Raw genomic sequence first — 19,630 nt, forward strand, 5'->3', positions numbered from 1 at the left:
TATTACAATATTGCACAATTACATGCATATGTTCTATTTTAAACATGATTATAGTGAATTACTCTCTCAATTGTAAAAAGTCACTCTCCATTAAGTATGGCGATTAAACGATATATTGTGTAAAATCTATTCATTTATAATTGGTTAGTATGAAAGGAGGTTCAGATCACTTAGTCCTCTATTGGGCCAATTGTGCGCTCCTTTAGCAATGTCTATGATGGGAATCGAACCCACGACCTTCGGTCTACCAGACTAGAACACTAACTTACCAGAGGTCACATAGAGGAACATTAAAATAAAGGTTTAACCACCCCTTTCTTTAAGATATCTTAACTTAACATTTGAAACCACTATAAATTCCAAAAACATTTATATTGCCTTTACTTTAACAATTCAATAAATAAATATTGATACTGGCAACATAGAATTAATAAATCATGTAGGATCTTGAGCGAAATAAGAAATTATATTTTAAATTATTTCTAATATACATATTTCTTAATTTAAGTACATATTTCAATGAAATCGATCGGGTATAAATACGTTAAGTTCATTTTACAATATCTGAGTTGAATGATTTACTTTTAACTTAAGTCCTACATAGTCTATAAATGCTCCTCAGACATTCCACAGCATTTTATAAATTAACTTTTATTTTCCGAATATGTAGGATTTTGGAAAGTTGTTGTGGCTGGCGTAAAAAGTGGATTTCCACCCTAAAAATAAAGATATGAAAGTTTGTGCATATACCTTATTATAAAACTTTAGGCATGAGTTTACTTACCGCATTCCATTGGGCCGCCATTCGTTCCTTTTCAAATTTAGCAAATTCACGTCTATCATGTATGGTAGTCAAAATTTTCCACAAAAACAAGGTGCCCAAACCAACCAACACCATGGTACCAATAATACCCAAAACTAATCCCAATATAAATACTTTTTGAGGACATTCAGGTTGAAGCTCAGCATGTACTTCAATTATATTATTGTGTTCGCTGTATTTAAAATTAAATTTACAATCATTTTCATCAAAAAATGTGCATAAACTTTCATCTTTTTCATCGTCAATTTCGATCTTTAATAGGCCTTTTGTTACAAAAGTTGTACAATTAGCGGTACAATCTGTGAGATTTTTCAACGGACCGGTCTTATACATTTGACATTGAACACAATCTTTTAACTCGTGACACCAACTAGATTCACAAAATTCACCCGTATATCGTCTTTCTTTGGTAGTTTTACATCTGAAAAGGACATTTTTACAATTTTGCAATATATGTATGTATGTTTAATTAATGAAATTTATTACATACTTGCAAACACCACATTCACATTCGCCCTGTCCTGAACAAATTTTATCATCATTAGGTGAAATACATGTTTCATTTGAAGTTTTACAATCACAAGCAGCACCACTCCAACCATGTTTACAAACACAACTACCACACTCACATATACCATGATCTGGTCCCGAACACAGTAGTTGATCACGACGATCGCATGAGAAATTATCACATTCACAGTAATTTCCAGAAATAACTTCCTCTGAATTGGATCGTTTGTCACATTCACAAACACCACACAAACAGTTACCACGACCATTGCAATCTATTGTCGTCACATTGTCAGGACGACAACCAAAATCTTTGCCACTTTCGGTATCAACCTCATCAGGAGAACATTCACAATTGCGACCAAAATACGAGTCATCACATTCACAAGCACCACAAATTTGAGTACCGTGATTATTACAGTGGGGCGAATTTTTTTGATAACCAACTGAACCAGGTTTTTCACAGGGACACGAACAGATCATTTCCAAATCGATTATTAAAGTCTCATTGATGCCAACAGGATATATTTCAATTACTTGTTTCCATTCGGCAGGATCAGTGGGACAAGATGTAACCAAAATTTGAGCTGTGAAATTTACCACGTCGCCAACTTTAAGGCCATCACATTTAGAAGTGGGTATTTCGGAGCCACCATTTAAACAGGATGAGTGATAGGTGATCTTAACATGGCTGGTAGCATTATCATTAATTTCAATTGAAGAAGATATTTTCTATAATAACATACATACATATGTCCATTCGTATACATATTAATTTCAATCTTTAATGGATTTGGATCGAAAACTTACATTATATTCGTCCCTAACCAAATCTACAACATTTGAAGAACCTTCCGATAAGACGGCAGTCGATGAACCTTCAATAGTTTTAGATAATTTCTTATAGATTGACTGTTGACTAGCTGTTATAGCAAATATTAAATTTATGGAATTTTCTTTCACTATACGATTGATTTGGGCAATACTAGGATAGTCTTGGATAAGAGAGTGCGTATAAAATCCATCTGAATCCAAATGACATTTTTCATCATTGGGTTCGGCAAGACCACCGAGCTAGTATACGAAATTAATAGAAAGTATACAAATAAATGGATTTTAAGTTAACATTTATTATAAGTCTAAAAGTTACCTTTCCATCACCTGCATAATGAAATCCGGCATCAGTTGAAAATACCAGCAAACGACGAGCCTGTTCACGCCAACCGATTTGTTCACGACAAACAATAGCTTGCATTATAGCATCAAAACCACCTTCAGGAGTATCCACATTAGCAGAAACTGGAGCATTTCTTACATCAGTCTATATTTAAAAAATTGTATTCATAATTTTTTTTAATATAAAACTTTTGTTTTATTGTTCTTACCGAAAACCGACTGGTATCTGTGCTCAAAGACATAACATTTTTAAATCCATAAGGTGCTGCACATTTAGAACAAGGTGATTTGATTCTAGATAATAGAAATACAAACATTATAATGTAAATATTCATCTCTATATGCTATACATAAAATGCAGCTATATCAGCTTAAATAACGCTTTAAACAGGCATAAAAAATTCTGTTTTTTTAAACATAGGTCTACAAAACGTGCGTCTGAGATTTATCAAATTAGTGAAAATCTGTGATCACTCCTATTTCCCACCCAAAATCGATTTTTGTATGAAAAACATAAAATCGGCTGTAGTTTCTTAAATAACGCTCCAATTGAGAAAATAGTGAAAATCTGTGATCACTCATATTTCCCACCCAAAATCGATTTTTGTATGAAAAACATAAAATCGGCTATAGTTTTTTAAATAACGCTCCAATTGAGAAAATAGTGAAAATCTGTGATCACTCATATTTCCCACTCAAAATCGATTTTTGTATAAAAAACGTAAAATCGCTATAGTTTCTTAAATAACGCTCCAATTGAGAAAACAGTGAAAATCTGTGATCACTTATATTTCCCACCCAAAATCGATTTTTGTATCAAAAACATAAAATCGGCTGTAGTTTCTTAAATAACGCTAAAATTGAGAAAATAGTAAAAATCTGTGATCACTCATATTTAACACCAAAAATCGATTTTTGTATGAGAAACATAAAATCGGCTGTTATTTCTTAAATAACGCTCTAATTGAGAAAATAATAAAAATCTGTGATCACTCATATTTCCCACCCAAAATCGATTTTTATATGAAAAACCTTAAATCGGCTGTAGTTTCTTAAATTACGCTCTAATTGAGAAAATAGTGAAAATCTGTGATCACTCATATTTCCCAACCAAAAATCGATTTTTATATGAATAAACTAAAATCGGCTGTAGTTTTTAAATAAAGCTCCAATTGAGAAAATATTGAAAATCTGTGATCACTCATATTTCCCAACAAAAATCGATTTTTATATGAAAAACATAAAATCGGCTATAGTTTCTTAAATAACGCTCCAATTGAGAAAATATTGAAAATCTGTGATCACTCATATTTCCCACTAAAAATTGATTTTTATATGAATAAACTAAAATCGGCTGTAGTTTCTTAAATAACGCTCTAATTGAGAAAATAGTGAAAATCTGTGATCACTCATATTTCTCACCAAAAATCGATTTTTGTATGAAAAACATAAAATCGGCTATAGTTTCTTAAATAAGGCTCCAATTGAGAAAATAGTGAAAATCTGTGATCACTCATATTTCCCAACACAAATCGATTATTATATAGAAAACATAAAATCGGCTGAAGTTTCTTAAATAACGCTCTAATTGAGAAAATAGTGAAAATCTGTGATCACTCATATTTCCCACTAAAAATTGGTTTTTATATGAATAAACTGAAATCGGCTGTAGTTTCTTAAATAACACTCCAATTGAGAAAATAGTGAAAATCTGTGATCACTCATATTTCCCACCAAAAATCGATTTTTGTATGAAAAACCTTAAATCGGCTGTAGTTTCTTAAATAACGCTCCAATTGAGAAAATAGTGAAAATCTGTGATCACTCATATTTCCCATCCAAAATCGATTTTTATATGAAAAACCTTAAATCGGCTGTAGTTTCTTAAATAACGCTCCAATTGAGAAAATAGTGAAAATCTGTGATCACTCATATTTCCCTCCAAAAATTGATTTTTATATAGAAAACCTAAAATCGGCTGCAGTTTCTTAAATAACGCTCCAATTGAGAAAATAGTGAAAATCTGTGATCACTCATATTTCCCACTCAAAATCGATTTTTGTATAAAAAACCTTAAATCGGCTGTAGTTTCTTAAATAACGCTCTAATGCACAGTGGGGCAGAATGGAAATTTTTTGGAAATAAATCTGGCATTTCTAAACGGCTGATCCGATCGGGATAAAATTTGGCGTGAGCGTAGCCAAGGAGTATTCGAATTTAAGTTTTAAAGATGAACCCTGCAGATGCCCCAGGGACGGCGCTGTGGCGGCTCAAAGTAGGGTACCTACGACATGTAAAATTTTTAAACTCGTGCCATTTTTTTGTTTTTCACCCAAATACAAAGATTTTTATATTTTGTGAAAGCGCTCGACGAGATCTTGAAAAAACATGCTTGGACATACTACTTATCTCTTATAATATCCGAGTTATAGGCATATAAAAATTTAGTGATACAAAATTTACCATACCTTGGTCCGCCTTTTTTTGAATACCGGGCGTAATTTTGGACCAAATGGACTCAATTTTTTCTTGTTCGTTAGACAACAAAATTTCCAATAATATACAAAAAATTTCAGATCAATATTGTTTACAGATCCAAAAATATACGTTTTTTAATTTAAAAATTCAAAAAATTTTAGATTTTTGGAATTTTTTGCCAAAAATGTGTCTTAACTCTTTTATTAATAAAATAAAATTTTTATTAAGAACATATAACAATTTTATAGTTTTCTAAAAGGTATCTTTACGCAGAACGCTTTGGCGTAAAAAACTTGTCCTATTTTTTGAAAATGTTGCCACTGCGTCCTTCCGAATATGACCTATTTTTTATCAAAACTTCAACTTTGGGCGACATGTTCTAAAATCCCAAAGCTGGGATCAGAAAACTGAAAGCAGTTTTGGAAACCTCAATATGTTTTCTATTTGCTCCAAAAGTATTTTCCCAGCCCTGAAAGAAATGTGGACCCTATGGGCAAAAAAGTAAAAAATCCCATTTTTGGGATTTTCATTCCTATTTTTGGGAATTGCGGGATGCCCTTTGACCTTTTCAATTTTTTTTTTGCATATTCTTATTTGAAATGACAAATTTAACAAGCGTTGAAAATTTCATTGAGTTTTGTTCATAAATAAAGATTTTGTCATATATTACATATTTGTTTAATTTCTAAAACTATGATTTATATCAAAATTTTAATAGGATCGCAGATAGCTACAACAATTTAGTCCATATTTATCCCTTAATATCATTTTTTAGTTAGATATGGAAATTCTCGACCCTTTACAAAAAATTTCAAGCCAATATCTCAATTACATTCAAAAATATGTTCATTTAAACCTGTGTCCTTTAATTTCATCTTTTTCATATTTTAGTATTAAGTATGACAGAACATACATTTGGTGTTGAATAAAATATTTGGACAATTTTTAAAAATTATTTAGTTAATTATTTTATTATAATATTGTATAAAATAAAAAAAATTATAATTTTATTATGAGCCACGCACAACAACACCTAAATCACCCCACACAAATTACCTTTCCCGCCCACCGAAATATAAAACACAATTTAATACAATATCATCAGTTAGTATAATAGCTTTTTTTATTTGAACTGTTTATCTTAAACATAATACAATTAATTCTTACAACCTACTTATATATTTAATTCCTAACACTACTTATTTTCTATAAAATAATCTGTCATATCGGTATACATATCCAGAAGGTAATATAAGTCCTTTAAATCTTCCTTGTTTTGAGATGATAGAGTTTCATAACAAATCCATCTTTTTCGCATAGTTGAAAGAACAGGATCAGAAGATAGAAGTAAACTATTAAAAATATCTTCATTCTGTGATTGCCTGGAGCATTTTCTTGAGCTGAATAGTTGAACATGCTTAAAATCTCGATTCCTCGCTTCCTGGGCTTCTTCTGTTAACTCTCCAAGTGGAAGAATATTCGATTCAATTATTATTTGACCATGACACAATACTTTGTGTGCTGTTGGTGTTAGTTCCCTCCATGGATACAGAGATACAAGTAATTTAGAAATTTCAGATGTGTATTCCCCAAATCGATTTTCATTAATTTTATGTTTACTATTCAGTGCCATTAAAATAGTTTTAACTCTTCGAAGCAACTCCTTGTCGATTCCAGTTATTTTTGAAGTAATTTCAAAATCACGAAAAAACCTTCTCGACGTATTACCGTCATTTGTACTACCGCAACTTGAAAGTGGTTTGTCGATGTTTAATCCCATCTGAACTTTAAATTCTTCTTGGATTCTGCTTTTTTCCGCAGCTCTCAGTTCTTTCAATTCTTCATTATTTTTTGTTGATTTAGTAGGATAGTTTGTTTTTTTTTTCCTGGATTGCCTTGTATGATGGTAATATATTGTGTCCTTTTTCATGCAGAGCTTTCCTTAATATTTGGTACTTATTTCGACTGAGACCCAGTTCCAACATAAGCGCTATTGCTTCCTCTTCAGTAAAATTTGATTATGATGTTGGAGTTGGTATACTTTCCACAATTCGCTTAAGTCGTTTTGGTGATGCATTAGGAAGAATAGTTGCAATATGTACGACATCCATATGTTGGTTTTCCTTTTTCAGCATTTCGTTAAATGTATCAGCAATTTCCTCATTTGAGATTGAAAAAAGTTTTTGTGTGACCCTCTTTTTTTTTACCTTGAACATAAGTCTTCGTATGACTTGCAAGGCGCTCCTGTTGATGTGTTGTAAGTTGAGATTTCCGTAGTAGTTTCCATCCAACTACAAAATTTTAATCGAAATTTCTTTTGATTTCCATCCACAGACTTACTTTTTACATCAAAAAGTTTTAAAAAGTTTTCAATTTTTGATATGCCTGTTTTGTCTACTTTTCTACTATATGTAGTTTTTATATAATTTGAAATGTCTTCAATTCTTTCTGGCCCTTTTGAAGATATACCCCATAAAACGGAACACAACTCTTCGTACTTTAATGTAATCTTCATTGTAGATTTATTAAATATGGTACTTAAAATCTGAGAAGTTTACTTATATACCAATTCTTGTCATTTCCGATACAGCTATTCCAAAGTAAAAAATTACGAATTGTCTACCTATTAACATTTAGGACTATATTACTATAACCTGTAATTCAGTCATTGATATTTCTTATTAGTGAATGAATCGAAATTATCATTACCTGTATATTTTTACCTATATGATCATAAACGAAACAGAACGAAATGATCTGTCGAAAAAATTTAGGTAAAAAATGGTTATAAATTTTTGAAAATTCAAGCATAATAGGACCTTTCAATTATAAGGATAAGCAAACAAATAGAAAATAGGTAAATATAAGATTTAAATATGTGCTGTCATACTTAATACTAAAATATGAAAAAGATGAAATTAAAGGACACAGGTTTAAATGAACATATTTTTGAATGTAATTGAGATATTGGCTTGAAATTTTTTGTAAAGGGTCGAGAATTTCCATATTTAACTAAAAAATGATATTAAGGGATAAATATTGACTAAATTGTTGTAGCTATCTGCGATCCTATTAAAATTTTGATATAAATCATAGTTTTAGAAATTAAACAAATATGTAATATATGACAAAATCTTTATTTATGAACAAAACTCAATGAAATTTTCAACGCTTGTTAAATTTGTCATTTCAAATAAGAATATGCAAAAAAAAATTGAAAAGGTCAAAGGGCATCCAGCAATTCCCAAAAATAGGAATGAAAATCCCAAAAATGGGATTTTTTACTTTTTTGCCCATAGGGTCCACATTTCTTTCAGGGCTGGGAAAATACTTTTGGAGTAAATAGAAAACATATTGAGGTTTCCAAAACTGCTTTCAGTTTTCTGATCCCAGCTTTGGGATTTTAGAACATGTCGCCCAAAGTTGAAGTTTTGATAAAAAATAGGTCATATTCGGAAGGACGCAGTGGCAACATTTTTAAAAAAATAGGACAAGTTTTTTACGCCAAAGCGTTCTGCGTAAAGGTACCTTTTAGAAAACTATAAAATTGTTATATGTTCTTAATAAAAATTTTATTTTATTAATAAAAGAGTTAAGACACATTTTTGGCAAAAAAACGCCAAAAATCTAAAATTTTTTGAATTTTTAAATTAAAAAACGTATATTTTTGGATCTGTAAACAATATTGATCTGAAATTTTTTGTATATTATTGGAAATTTTGTTGTCTAACGAACAAGAAAAAATTGAGTCCATTTGGTCCAAAATTACGCCCGGTATTCAAAAAAACCAAGGTATGGTAAATTTTGTATCACTAAATTTTTAAATGCCTATAACTCGGATATTATAAGAGATAAGTAGTATGTCCAAGCATGTTTTTTTAAGATCTCGTCGAGCGCTTTCACAAAATATAAAAATCTTTGTATTTGGGTGAAAAACAAAAAAATGGCACGAGTTTAAAAATTTTACATGTCGTAGGTACCCTACTTTGAGCCGCCACAGCGCCGTCCCTGGGGCATCTGCAGGGTTCATCTTCAACTCGAATACTCCTTGGCTACGCTCACGCCAAATTTTATCCCGATCGGATCAGCCGTTTAGAAATACCAGATTTATTTCCAAAAAATTTCCATTCTGCCCCACTGTGCACTGTGTAATGGAGAAAATAGTGAAAATCTGTGATCACTCATATTTCCCAACCAAAAATCGATTTTTATATGAAAAACCTTAAATCGGCTGTAGTTTCTTAAATAACGCTCTAATTGAGAAAATAGTAAAAATCTCATATCTCCCACCAAAAATCGATTTTTATATGAAAAACATAAAATCGGCTGTAGTTTCTTAAATAACGCTCCAATTGAGAAAATAGTGAAAATCTGTGATCACTCATATTTCCCAACAAAAATCGATTTTTATATAGAAAACATAAAATCGGCTGTAGTTTCTTAAATAACGCTCCAATTGAGAAAATAGTGAAATACTGCGACCACTCATATTTCCTACTAAAAATTGATTTTTATATGAATAAACTAAAATCGGCTGTAGTTTCTTAAATAACGCTCCAATTGAGAAAATACTGAAAATCTGTGATCACTCATATTTCCCAACAAAAATCGATTTTTATATAAAAAACATAAAATCGGCTGTAGTTTCTTAAATAACGCTCCAATTGAGAAAATAGTGAAAATCTGTGATCACTCATATTTCCCACTAAAAATTGATTCTTATATGAATAAACTAAAATCGGCTGCAGTTTCTTAAATAACGCTCCAATTGAGAAAATAGTGAAAATCTGTGATATGAAAAACCTTAAATCGGCTGTAGTTTCTTAAATAACGCTCCAATTGAGAAAATAGTGAAAATCTGTGATCACTCATATTTCCCACCAGAAATCGATTTTTGTATGAAAAACTTAAAATCGGCTGTAGTTTCTTAAATAACGCTCCAATTGAGAAAATAGTGAAAATCTGTGATCACTCATATTTCCCTCCAAAAATTGATTTTTATATGAATAAACTAAAATCGGCTGTAGTTTCTTAAATAACGCTCCAATTGAGAAAATAGTGAAAATCTGTGATCACTCATATTTCCCAACAAAAATCGATTTTTGTATGAAAAACCTTAAATCGGCTGTAGTTTCTTAAATAACGCTCCAATTGAGAAAATAGTGAAAATCTGTGATCACTCATATTTCCCATCCAAAATCGATTTTTATATGAAAAACCTTAAATCGGCTATAGTTTCTTAAATAACGCTCCAATTGAGAAAATAGTGAAAAACCTTAAATCGGCTGCAGTTTCTTAAATAACGCTCTAATGGAGAAAATAGTGAAAATCTGTGATCACTCATATTTCCCAACCAAAAATCGATTTTTATATGAAAAACCTTAAATCGGCTGTAGTTTCTTAAATAACGCTCTAATTGAGAAAATAGTAAAAATCTCATATCTCCCACCAAAAATCGATTTTTATATGAAAAACATAAAATCGGCTGTAGTTTCTTAAATAACGCTCCAATTGAGAAAATAGTGAAAATCTGTGATCACTCATATTTCCCAACAAAAATCGATTTTTATATAGAAAACATAAAATCGGCTGTAGTTTCTTAAATAACGCTCCAATTGAGAAAATAGTGAAATACTGTGATCACTCATATTTCCCAACAAAAATCGATTTTTATATAGAAAACATAAAATCGGCTGTAGTTTCTTAAATAACGCTCTAATGGAGAAAATAGTGAAAATCTGTGATCACTCATATTTCCCAACCAAAAATCGATTTTTATATAGAAAACATAAAATCGGCTGTAGTTTCTTAAATAACGCTCCAATTGAGAAAATAGTGAAATACTGTGACCACTCATATTTCCCACTAAAAATTGATTTTTATATGAATAAACTAAAATCGGCTGTAGTTTCTTAAATAACGCTCCAATTGAGAAAATACTGAAAATCTGTGATCACTCATATTTCCCAACAAAAATCGATTTTTATATAAAAAACATAAAATCGGCTGTAGTTTCTTAAATAACGCTCCAATTGAGAAAATAGTGAAAATCTGTGATCACTCATATTTCCCACTAAAAATTGATTCTTATATGAATAAACTAAAATCGGCTGTAGTTTCTTAAATAACGCTCCAAATGAGAAAATAGTGAAATACTGTGACCACTCATATTTCCCACTAAAAATTGATTTTTATATGAATAAACTAAAATCGGCTGTAGTTTCTTAAATAACGCTCCAATTGAGAAAATACTGAAAATCTGTGATCACTCATATTTCCCAACAAAAATCGATTTTTATATAAAAAACATAAAATCGGCTGTAGTTTCTTAAATAACGCTCCAATTGAGAAAATAGTGAAAATCTGTGATCACTCATATTTCCCACTAAAAATTGATTCTTATATGAATAAACTAAAATCGGCTGTAGTTTCTTAAATAACGCTCCAATTGAGAAAATAGTGAAATACTGTGACCACTCATATTTCCCACTAAAAATTGATTTTTATATGAATAAACTAAAATCGGCTGTAGTTTCTTAAATAACGCTCCAATTGAGAAAATACTGAAAATCTGTGATCACTCATATTTCCCAACAAAAATCGATTTTTATATAAAAAACATAAAATCGGCTGTAGTTTCTTAAATAACGCTCCAATTGAGAAAATAGTGAAAATCTGTGATCACTCATATTTCCCACTAAAAATTGATTCTTATATGAATAAACTAAAATCGGCTGTAGTTTCTTAAATAACGCTCCAATTGAGAAAATAGTGAAAATCTGTGATCACTCATATTTCCCACCAAAAATCGATTTTTGTATGAAAAAACTTAAATCGACTGTAGTTTCTTAAATAACGCTCCAATTGAGAAAATAGTGAAATACTGTGACCACTCATATTTCCCACCAAAAATCGATTTTTGTATGAAAAACCTTAAATTGGCTGTAGTTTCTTAAATAACGCTCCAATTGAGAAAATAGTGAAAATCTGTAATCACTCATATTTCCCACCAAAAATCGATGTTTGTATGAAAAACATAAAATCGGCTGTAGTTTCTTAAATAACGCTCCAATTGAGAAAATAGTGAAAATCTGTGATCACTCATATTCCCACTAAAAATTGATTTTTATATGAATAAACTAAAATCGGCTGTAGTTTCTTAAATAACGCTCCAATTGAGAAAATAGTGAAAATCTGTGATCACTCATATTTCCCACTAAAAATTGATTTTTATATGAATAAACTAAAATCGGCTGTAGTTTCTTAAATAACGCTCCAATTGAGAAAATAGTGAAAATCTGTGATCACTCATATTTCCCAACAAAAATCGATTTTTATATAGAAAACATGAAATCGGCTGTAGTTTCTTAAATAACGCTCTTATTGAGAAAATAGTGAAAATCTGTGATCACTCATATTTCCCACTAAAAATTGATTTTTATATGAATAAACTAAAATCGGCTGTAGTTTCTTAAATAACACTCCAATTGAGAAAATAGTGAAATACTGTGACCACTCATATTTCCCACCAAAAATCGATTTTTATATGAAGAACTTTAAATCGGCTGTAGTTTCTTAAATAACGCTCCAATTGAGAAAATAGTGAAAATCTGTGATCACTCATATTTCCCACCAAAAATCGATGTTTGTATGAAAAACATAAAATCGGCTGTAGTTTCTTAAATAACGCTCCAATTGAGAAAATAGTGAAAATCTGTGATCACTCATATTCCCACTAAAAATTGATTTTTATATGAATAAACTAAAATCGGCTGTAGTTTCTTAAATAACGCTCCAATTGAGAAAATAGTGAAAATCTGTGATCACTCATATTTCCCACTAAAAATTGATTTTTATATGAATAAACTAAAATCGGCTGTAGTTTCTTAAATAACGCTCCAATTGAGAAAATAGTGAAAATCTGTGATCACTCATATTTCCCAACAAAAATCGATTTTTATATAGAAAACATGAAATCGGCTGTAGTTTCTTAAATAACGCTCTTATTGAGAAAATAGTGAAAATCTGTGATCACTCATATTTCCCACTTAAAATTGATTTTTATATGAATAAACTAAAATCGGCTGTAGTTTCTTAAATAACACTCCAATTGAGAAAATAGTGAAAATCTGTGATCACTCATATTTCCCACCAAAAATCGATTATTGTATGAAAAACCTTAAATCGGCTGTAGTTTCTTAAATAACGCTCCAATTGAGAAAATAGTGAAAATCTGTGATCACTCATATTTCCCAACAAAAATCGATTTTTATATAGAAAACATAAAATCGGCTGTAGTTTCTTAAATAACGCTCCAATTGAGAAAATAGTGAAATACTGTGACCACTCATATTTCCCACTAAAAATTGATTTTTATATGAATAAACTAAAATCGGCTGTAGTTTCTTAAATAACGCTCCAATTGAGAAAATACTGAAAATCTGTGATCACTCATATTTCCCAACAAAAATCGATTTTTATATAAAAAACATAAAATCGGCTGTAGTTTCTTAAATAACGCTCCAATTGAGAAAATAGTGAAAATCTGTGATCACTCATATTTCCCACTAAAAATTGATTCTTATATGAATAAACTAAAATCGGCTGTAGTTTCTTAAATAACGCTCCAATTGAGAAAATAGTGAAATACTGTGACCACTCATATTTCCCACTAAAAATTGATTTTTATATGAATAAACTAAAATCGGCTGTAGTTTCTTAAATAACGCTCCAATTGAGAAAATACTGAAAATCTGTGATCACTCATATTTCCCAACAAAAATCGATTTTTATATAAAAAACATAAAATCGGCTGTAGTTTCTTAAATAACGCTCCAATTGAGAAAATAGTGAAAATCTGTGATCACTCATATTTCCCACTAAAAATTGATTCTTATATGAATAAACTAAAATCGGCTGTAGTTTCTTAAATAACGCTCCAATTGAGAAAATAGTGAAAATCTGTGATCACTCATATTTCCCACTAAAAATTGATTCTTATATGAATAAACTAAAATCGGCTGTAGTTTCTTAAATAACGCTCCAATTGAGAAAATAGTGAAAATCTGTGATCACTCATATTTCCCTCCAAAAATTGATTTTTATATGAATAAACTAAAATCGGCTGTAGTTTCATAAATAACGCTCTAATTGAGAAAATAGTGAAAATCTGTGATCACTCATATTTCCCACCAAAAATCGATTTTTGTATGAAAAAACTTAAATCGGCTGTAGTTTCTTAAATAACGCTCCAATTGAGAAAATAGTGAAATACTGTGACCACTCATATTTCCCACCAAAAATCGATTTTTGTATGAAAAACCTTAAATCGGCTGTAGTTTCTTAAATAACGCTCCAATTGAGAAAATAGTGAAAATCTGTGATCACTCATATTTCCCATCCAAAATCGATTTTTATATGAAAAACCTTAAATCGGCTGTAGTTTCTTAAATAACGCTCCAATTGAGAAAATAGTGAAAATCTGTGATCACTCATATTTCCCACCAAAAATCGATGTTTGTATGAAAAACATAAAATCGGCTGTAGTTTCTTAAATAACGCTCCAATTGAGAAAATAGTGAAAATCTGTGATCACTCATATTCCCACTAAAAATTGATTTTTATATGAATAAACTAAAATCGGCTGTAGTTTCTTAAATAACGCTCTAATTGAGAAAATAGTGAAAATCTGTGATCACTCATATTTCCCACTAAAAATTGATTTTTATATGAATAAACTAAAATCGGCTGTAGTTTCTTAAATAACGCTCCAATTGAGAAAATAGTGAAAATCTGTGATCACTCATATTTCCCAACAAAAATCGATTTTTATATAGAAAACATGAAATCGGCTGTAGTTTCTTAAATAACGCTCCAATTGAGAAAATAGTGAAAATCTGTGATCACTCATATTTCCCATCCAAAATCGTTTTTTATATGAAAAACCTTAAATCGGCTGTAGTTTCTTAAATAACGCTCCAATTGAGAAAATAGTGAAAATCTGTGATCACTCATATTTCCCACCCAAAATCGATTTTTGTATGAAAAAACTTAAATCGGCTGTAGTTTCTTAAATAACGCTCCAATTGAGAAAATAGTGAAAATCTGTGATCACTCATATTTCCCACTAAAAATTGATTTTTATATGAATAAACTAAAATCGGCTGTAGTTTCTTAAATAACGCTCCAATTGAGAAAATAGTGAAAATCTGTGATCACTCATATTTCCCTCCAAAAATTGATTTTTATATAGAAAACCTAAAATCGGCTGCAGTTTCTTAAATAACGCTCCAATTGAGCAAATAGTGAAAATCTGTGATCACTCATATTTCCCACCCAAAATCGATTTTTGTATGAAAAACATAAAATCGGCTGTAGTTTCTTAAATAACGCTCTAACTGAGAAAATAGTGAAAATCTGTGATCACTCATATTTCCCACTAAAAATTGATTTTTATATGAATAAACTAAAATCGGCTGTAGTTTCTTAAATAACGCTCCAATTGAGAAAATAGTGAAATACTGTGACCACTCATATTTCCCACTAAAAATTGATTTTTATATGAATAAACTAAAATCGGCTGTAGTTTCTTAAATAACGCTCCAATTGAGAATATACTGAAAATCTGTGATCACTCATATTTCCCAACAAAAATCGATTTTTATATAAAAAACATAAAATCGGCTGTAGTTTCTTAAATAACGCTCCAATTGAGAAAATAGTGAAAATCTGTGATCACTCATATTTCCCAACAAAAATTGATTCTTATATGAATAAACTAAAATCGGCTGTAGTTTCTTAAATAACGCTCCAATTGAGAAAATAGTGAAATACTGTGACCACTCATATTTCCCACTAAAAATTGATTTTTATATGAATAAACTAAAATCGGCTGTAGTTTCTTAAATAACGCTCCAATTGAGAAAATACTGAAAATCTGTGATCACTCATATTTCCCAACAAAAATCGATTTTTATATAAAAAACATAAAATCGGCTGTAGTTTCTTAAATAACGCTCCAATTGAGAAAATAGTGAAAATCTGTGATCACTCATATTTCCCACTAAAAATTGATTCTTATATGAATAAACTAAAATCGGCTGTAGTTTCTTAAATAACGCTCCAATTGAGAAAATAGTGAAAATCTGTGATCACTCATATTTCCCTCCAAAAATTGATTTTTATATGAATAAACTAAAATCGGCTGTAGTTTCATAAATAACGCTCTAATTGAGAAAATAGTGAAAATCTGTGATCACTCATATTTCCCACCAAAAATCGATTTTTGTATGAAAAAACTTAAATCGGCTGTAGTTTCTTAAATAACGCTCCAATTGAGAAAATAGTGAAATACTGTAACCACTCATATTTCCCACCAAAAATCGATTTTTGTATGAAAAACCTTAAATCGGCTGTAGTTTCTTAAATAACGCTCCAATTGAGAAAATACTGAAAATCTGTGATCACTCATATTTCCCATCCAAAATCGATTTTTATATGAAAAACCTTAAATCGGCTGTAGTTTCTTAAATAACGCTCCAATTGAGAAAATAGTGAAAATCTGTGATCACTCATATTTCCCACCAAAAATCGATGTTTGTATGAAAAACATAAAATCGGCTGTAGTTTCTTAAATAACGCTCCAATTGAGAAAATAGTGAAAATCTGTGATCACTCATATTCCCACTAAAAATTGATTTTTATATGAATAAACTAAAATCGGCTGTAGTTTCTTAAATAACGCTCCAATTGAGAAAATAGTGAAAATCTGTGATCACTCATATTTCCCACTAAAAATTGATTTTTATATGAATAAACTAAAATCGGCTGTAGTTTCTTAAATAACGCTCCAATTGAGAAAATAGTGAAAATCTGTGATCACTCATATTTCCCAACAAAAATCGATTTTTATATAGAAAACATGAAATCGGCTGTAGTTTCTTAAATAACGCTCTAATTGAGAAAATAGTGAAAATCTGTGATCACTCATATTTCCCACTAAAAATTGATTTTTATATGAATAAACTAAAATCGGCTGTAGTTTCTTAAATAACACTCCAATTGAGAAAATAGTGAAAATCTGTGATCACTCATATTTCCCACCAAAAATCGATTATTGTATGAAAAACCTTAAATCGGCTGTAGTTTCTTAAATAACGCTCCAATTGAGAAAATAGTGAAAATCTGTGATCACTCATATTTCCCATCCAAAATCGTTTTTTATATGAAAAACCTTAAATCGGCTGTAGTTTCTTAAATAACGCTCCAATTGAGAAAATAGTGAAAATCTGTGATCACTCATATTTCCCACCCAAAATCGATTTTTGTATGAAAAAACTTAAATCGGCTGTAGTTTCTTAAATAACGCTCCAATTGAGAAAATAGTGAAAATCTGTGATCACTCATATTTCCCACTAAAAATTGATTTTTATATGAATAAACTAAAATCGGCTGTAGTTTCTTAAATAACGCTCCAATTGAGAAAATAGTGAAAATCTGTGATCACTCATATTTCCCTCCAAAAATTGATTTTTATATAGAAAACCTAAAATCGGCTGCAGTTTCTTAAATAACGCTCCAATTGAGCAAATAGTGAAAATCTGTGATCACTCATATTTCCCACCCAAAATCGATTTTTGTATGAAAAACATAAAATCGGCTGTAGTTTCTTAAATAACGCTCTAACTGAGCAAGTAATGAAAATCTGTGATCACTCATATTTACCACCCAAAATCGATTTTTATACGAAAAAACTTAAATCGGCTGTAGTTTCTTAAATAACGCTCCAATTGAGAAAACAGTGAAAATCTGTGATCACTCATATATCCCAACAAAAATCGTTTTTTATATAGAAAACATAAAATCGGCTGTAGTTTCTTAAATAACGCTCTAATTGAGAAAATAGTGAAATACTGGGACCACTCATATTTCCCACCAAAAATCGATTTTTGTATGAAAAACCTTAAATCGGCTGTAGTTTCTTAAATAACGCTCCAATTTAGAAAATAGTGAAAATCTGTGATCACTCATATTGCCCTCCAAAAATCTTTTTTATATGAAAAACCTTAAATCGGCTGTATTTTCTTAAATAACGCTCCAATTGAGAAAATAGTGAAAATCTGTGATCACTCATATTTAACACCAAAAATAGATTTTTGTATGAGAAACATAAAATCGGCTATAGTTTCTTAAATAACGCTCCAATTGAGAAAATAGTGAAAATCTTTGATCACTCATATTTTATATGAAATGTAGATTTTTATATGAAAAACATAATAGTGAAAATCTGTGATCACTCATATTTTTTCATAAGAAATACTTTTTTTTAAGTTGTAATCTTAAAATTTAGTGTTTTTTTGGCTTAGCAATCGTAAAGCTAATGAAAGCGTTGAACTTATAATTAAAGTTGTTTTTGAAGTATTTTCCACTACATATTTAGAATTCTTAAGAATGTGTATTATATATTTTTTTAATTATGAATCATAGCATCAGTCTACCTATTAAATAAATATGTATTGCACATAATCTGTTATGCATTAGGAATACATAAAAGAAGTTAAATAAATATTTAACTTATTTTTATAAAAAAACCGCGAATATTTAAATAAAAATATGTACATGTATATAAATAAAGGCCTACTTACCTATTGGGGTGAATCGAAGTATATGGCATTAAAACCTTATCAACAAATGAACCAAACCCTAAACGAAAGTTAGAAGTAATATTACGCATAGTATCCGAAAGCAAATCACCCAAGGCAGACAGTTTAAGTTTATCATCTTCCATAGATTTGGACAAATCCATGAGATAATACAAATCAACTGGATAATCTACAGCTTGAGAATAACGCAGAGGTAAACTATGGACTTCGTCTAAACCACAAATTAGTTAAAATTAGAAATATTTCTGCATTATTATTTTTCTTCTTCTAATAAAACATACTTATGCGTAATTTTAATGATACTCGTTGAGGGCTTATTTGCACAATATCTTCATTATTCACTTCTTCAGTTTTAGTATAACCACCTAAAGTTAAATTTCGATTTATGGTAAAATTTTGTTCCGTTAAGGGATTCCAAATAGAGGCTTTTGAACAATAGTCGGTAGAATTTGAAGGAAAACATCTTGATTTATTGCCATTATCCGCTTCCAAACACCAGGCACAATTTTTTGCTTGTATACACTCATGACAAGTACGTTTGCCTAGGCAGGGATTTTGTATCAATTTACTACCAGCCAATTGGGCTTCAATCGTAGATATTAAAGATACACCGACAAGGACTATAAATAACGCTGTATTCTTTAGTTTACTGAGAGTTATCATATTTTTATGATTTTCTTGCACTTTTTCTTTGTAATAAATTATCGTTTGAATTGTTTGAGAGTCAAAAACGGAATGATTTTAATGCATATTATTAATAATTTATAAAGTGAATTATTTTATTTGCAAAGCTACAGAGTTTAGTCACCACAATGACGTTTTGAGTATATAATTACAAATATGTATATGTATATAGGTTTAATACTAAATTAAGCTTGAATCACTTTTGCAAAGAAAAAAAAAAGCACGCGCGCTAAATATTTGAAAAAACCATTTAACGCACAACTTAATAAAGTTGCTTTCAAACAGATTTATTTCATTG

General features: G+C 30.1%; 1 protein-coding gene across 1 annotated transcript; it reads right to left on the reverse strand.

The window, feature by feature from the left end:
- Positions 1 to 445: 445 nt before the first annotated feature.
- Positions 446 to 19,394, reverse strand: LOC119601020 (integrin beta-PS-like). The gene is made up of 8 exons (XM_037951668.1): positions 18,930 to 19,394; positions 18,631 to 18,859; positions 2,719 to 2,803; positions 2,484 to 2,654; positions 2,144 to 2,407; positions 1,314 to 2,065; positions 785 to 1,244; positions 446 to 716 (listed from the first exon to the last, which is right to left on the reverse strand). The coding sequence occupies exons 1-8, from the start codon at positions 19,309 to 19,311 to the stop codon at positions 645 to 647; spliced, it is 2,415 nt and encodes an 804-aa protein (XP_037807596.1). The 5' UTR covers positions 19,312 to 19,394; the 3' UTR covers positions 446 to 644.
- Positions 19,395 to 19,630: the final 236 nt, after the last annotated feature.

The sequence above is a fragment of the Lucilia sericata genome, unplaced genomic scaffold (genome assembly GCF_015586225.1).
Source record: "Lucilia sericata isolate MDLA Ls3-8-SP2 unplaced genomic scaffold, ASM1558622v1 Contig000135F_arrow, whole genome shotgun sequence".
Lineage (NCBI taxonomy): Eukaryota > Metazoa > Arthropoda > Insecta > Diptera > Calliphoridae > Lucilia > Lucilia sericata.

Coding starts and splice junctions, on each gene's coding strand:
- LOC119601020 (XM_037951668.1), bottom strand. CDS start 19,311: ATGATAACTCTCAGTAAACTAAAGAATACAGCGTTATTTATAGTCCTT. Junction 2,066..2,143: donor TGGTTAGGGACGAATATAAT/GTAAGTTTTCGA, acceptor ATGTTATTATAG/AAAATATCTTCTTCAATTGA. Junction 1,245..1,313: donor TGTGAATGTGGTGTTTGCAA/GTATGTAATAAA, acceptor TGTCCTTTTCAG/ATGTAAAACTACCAAAGAAA.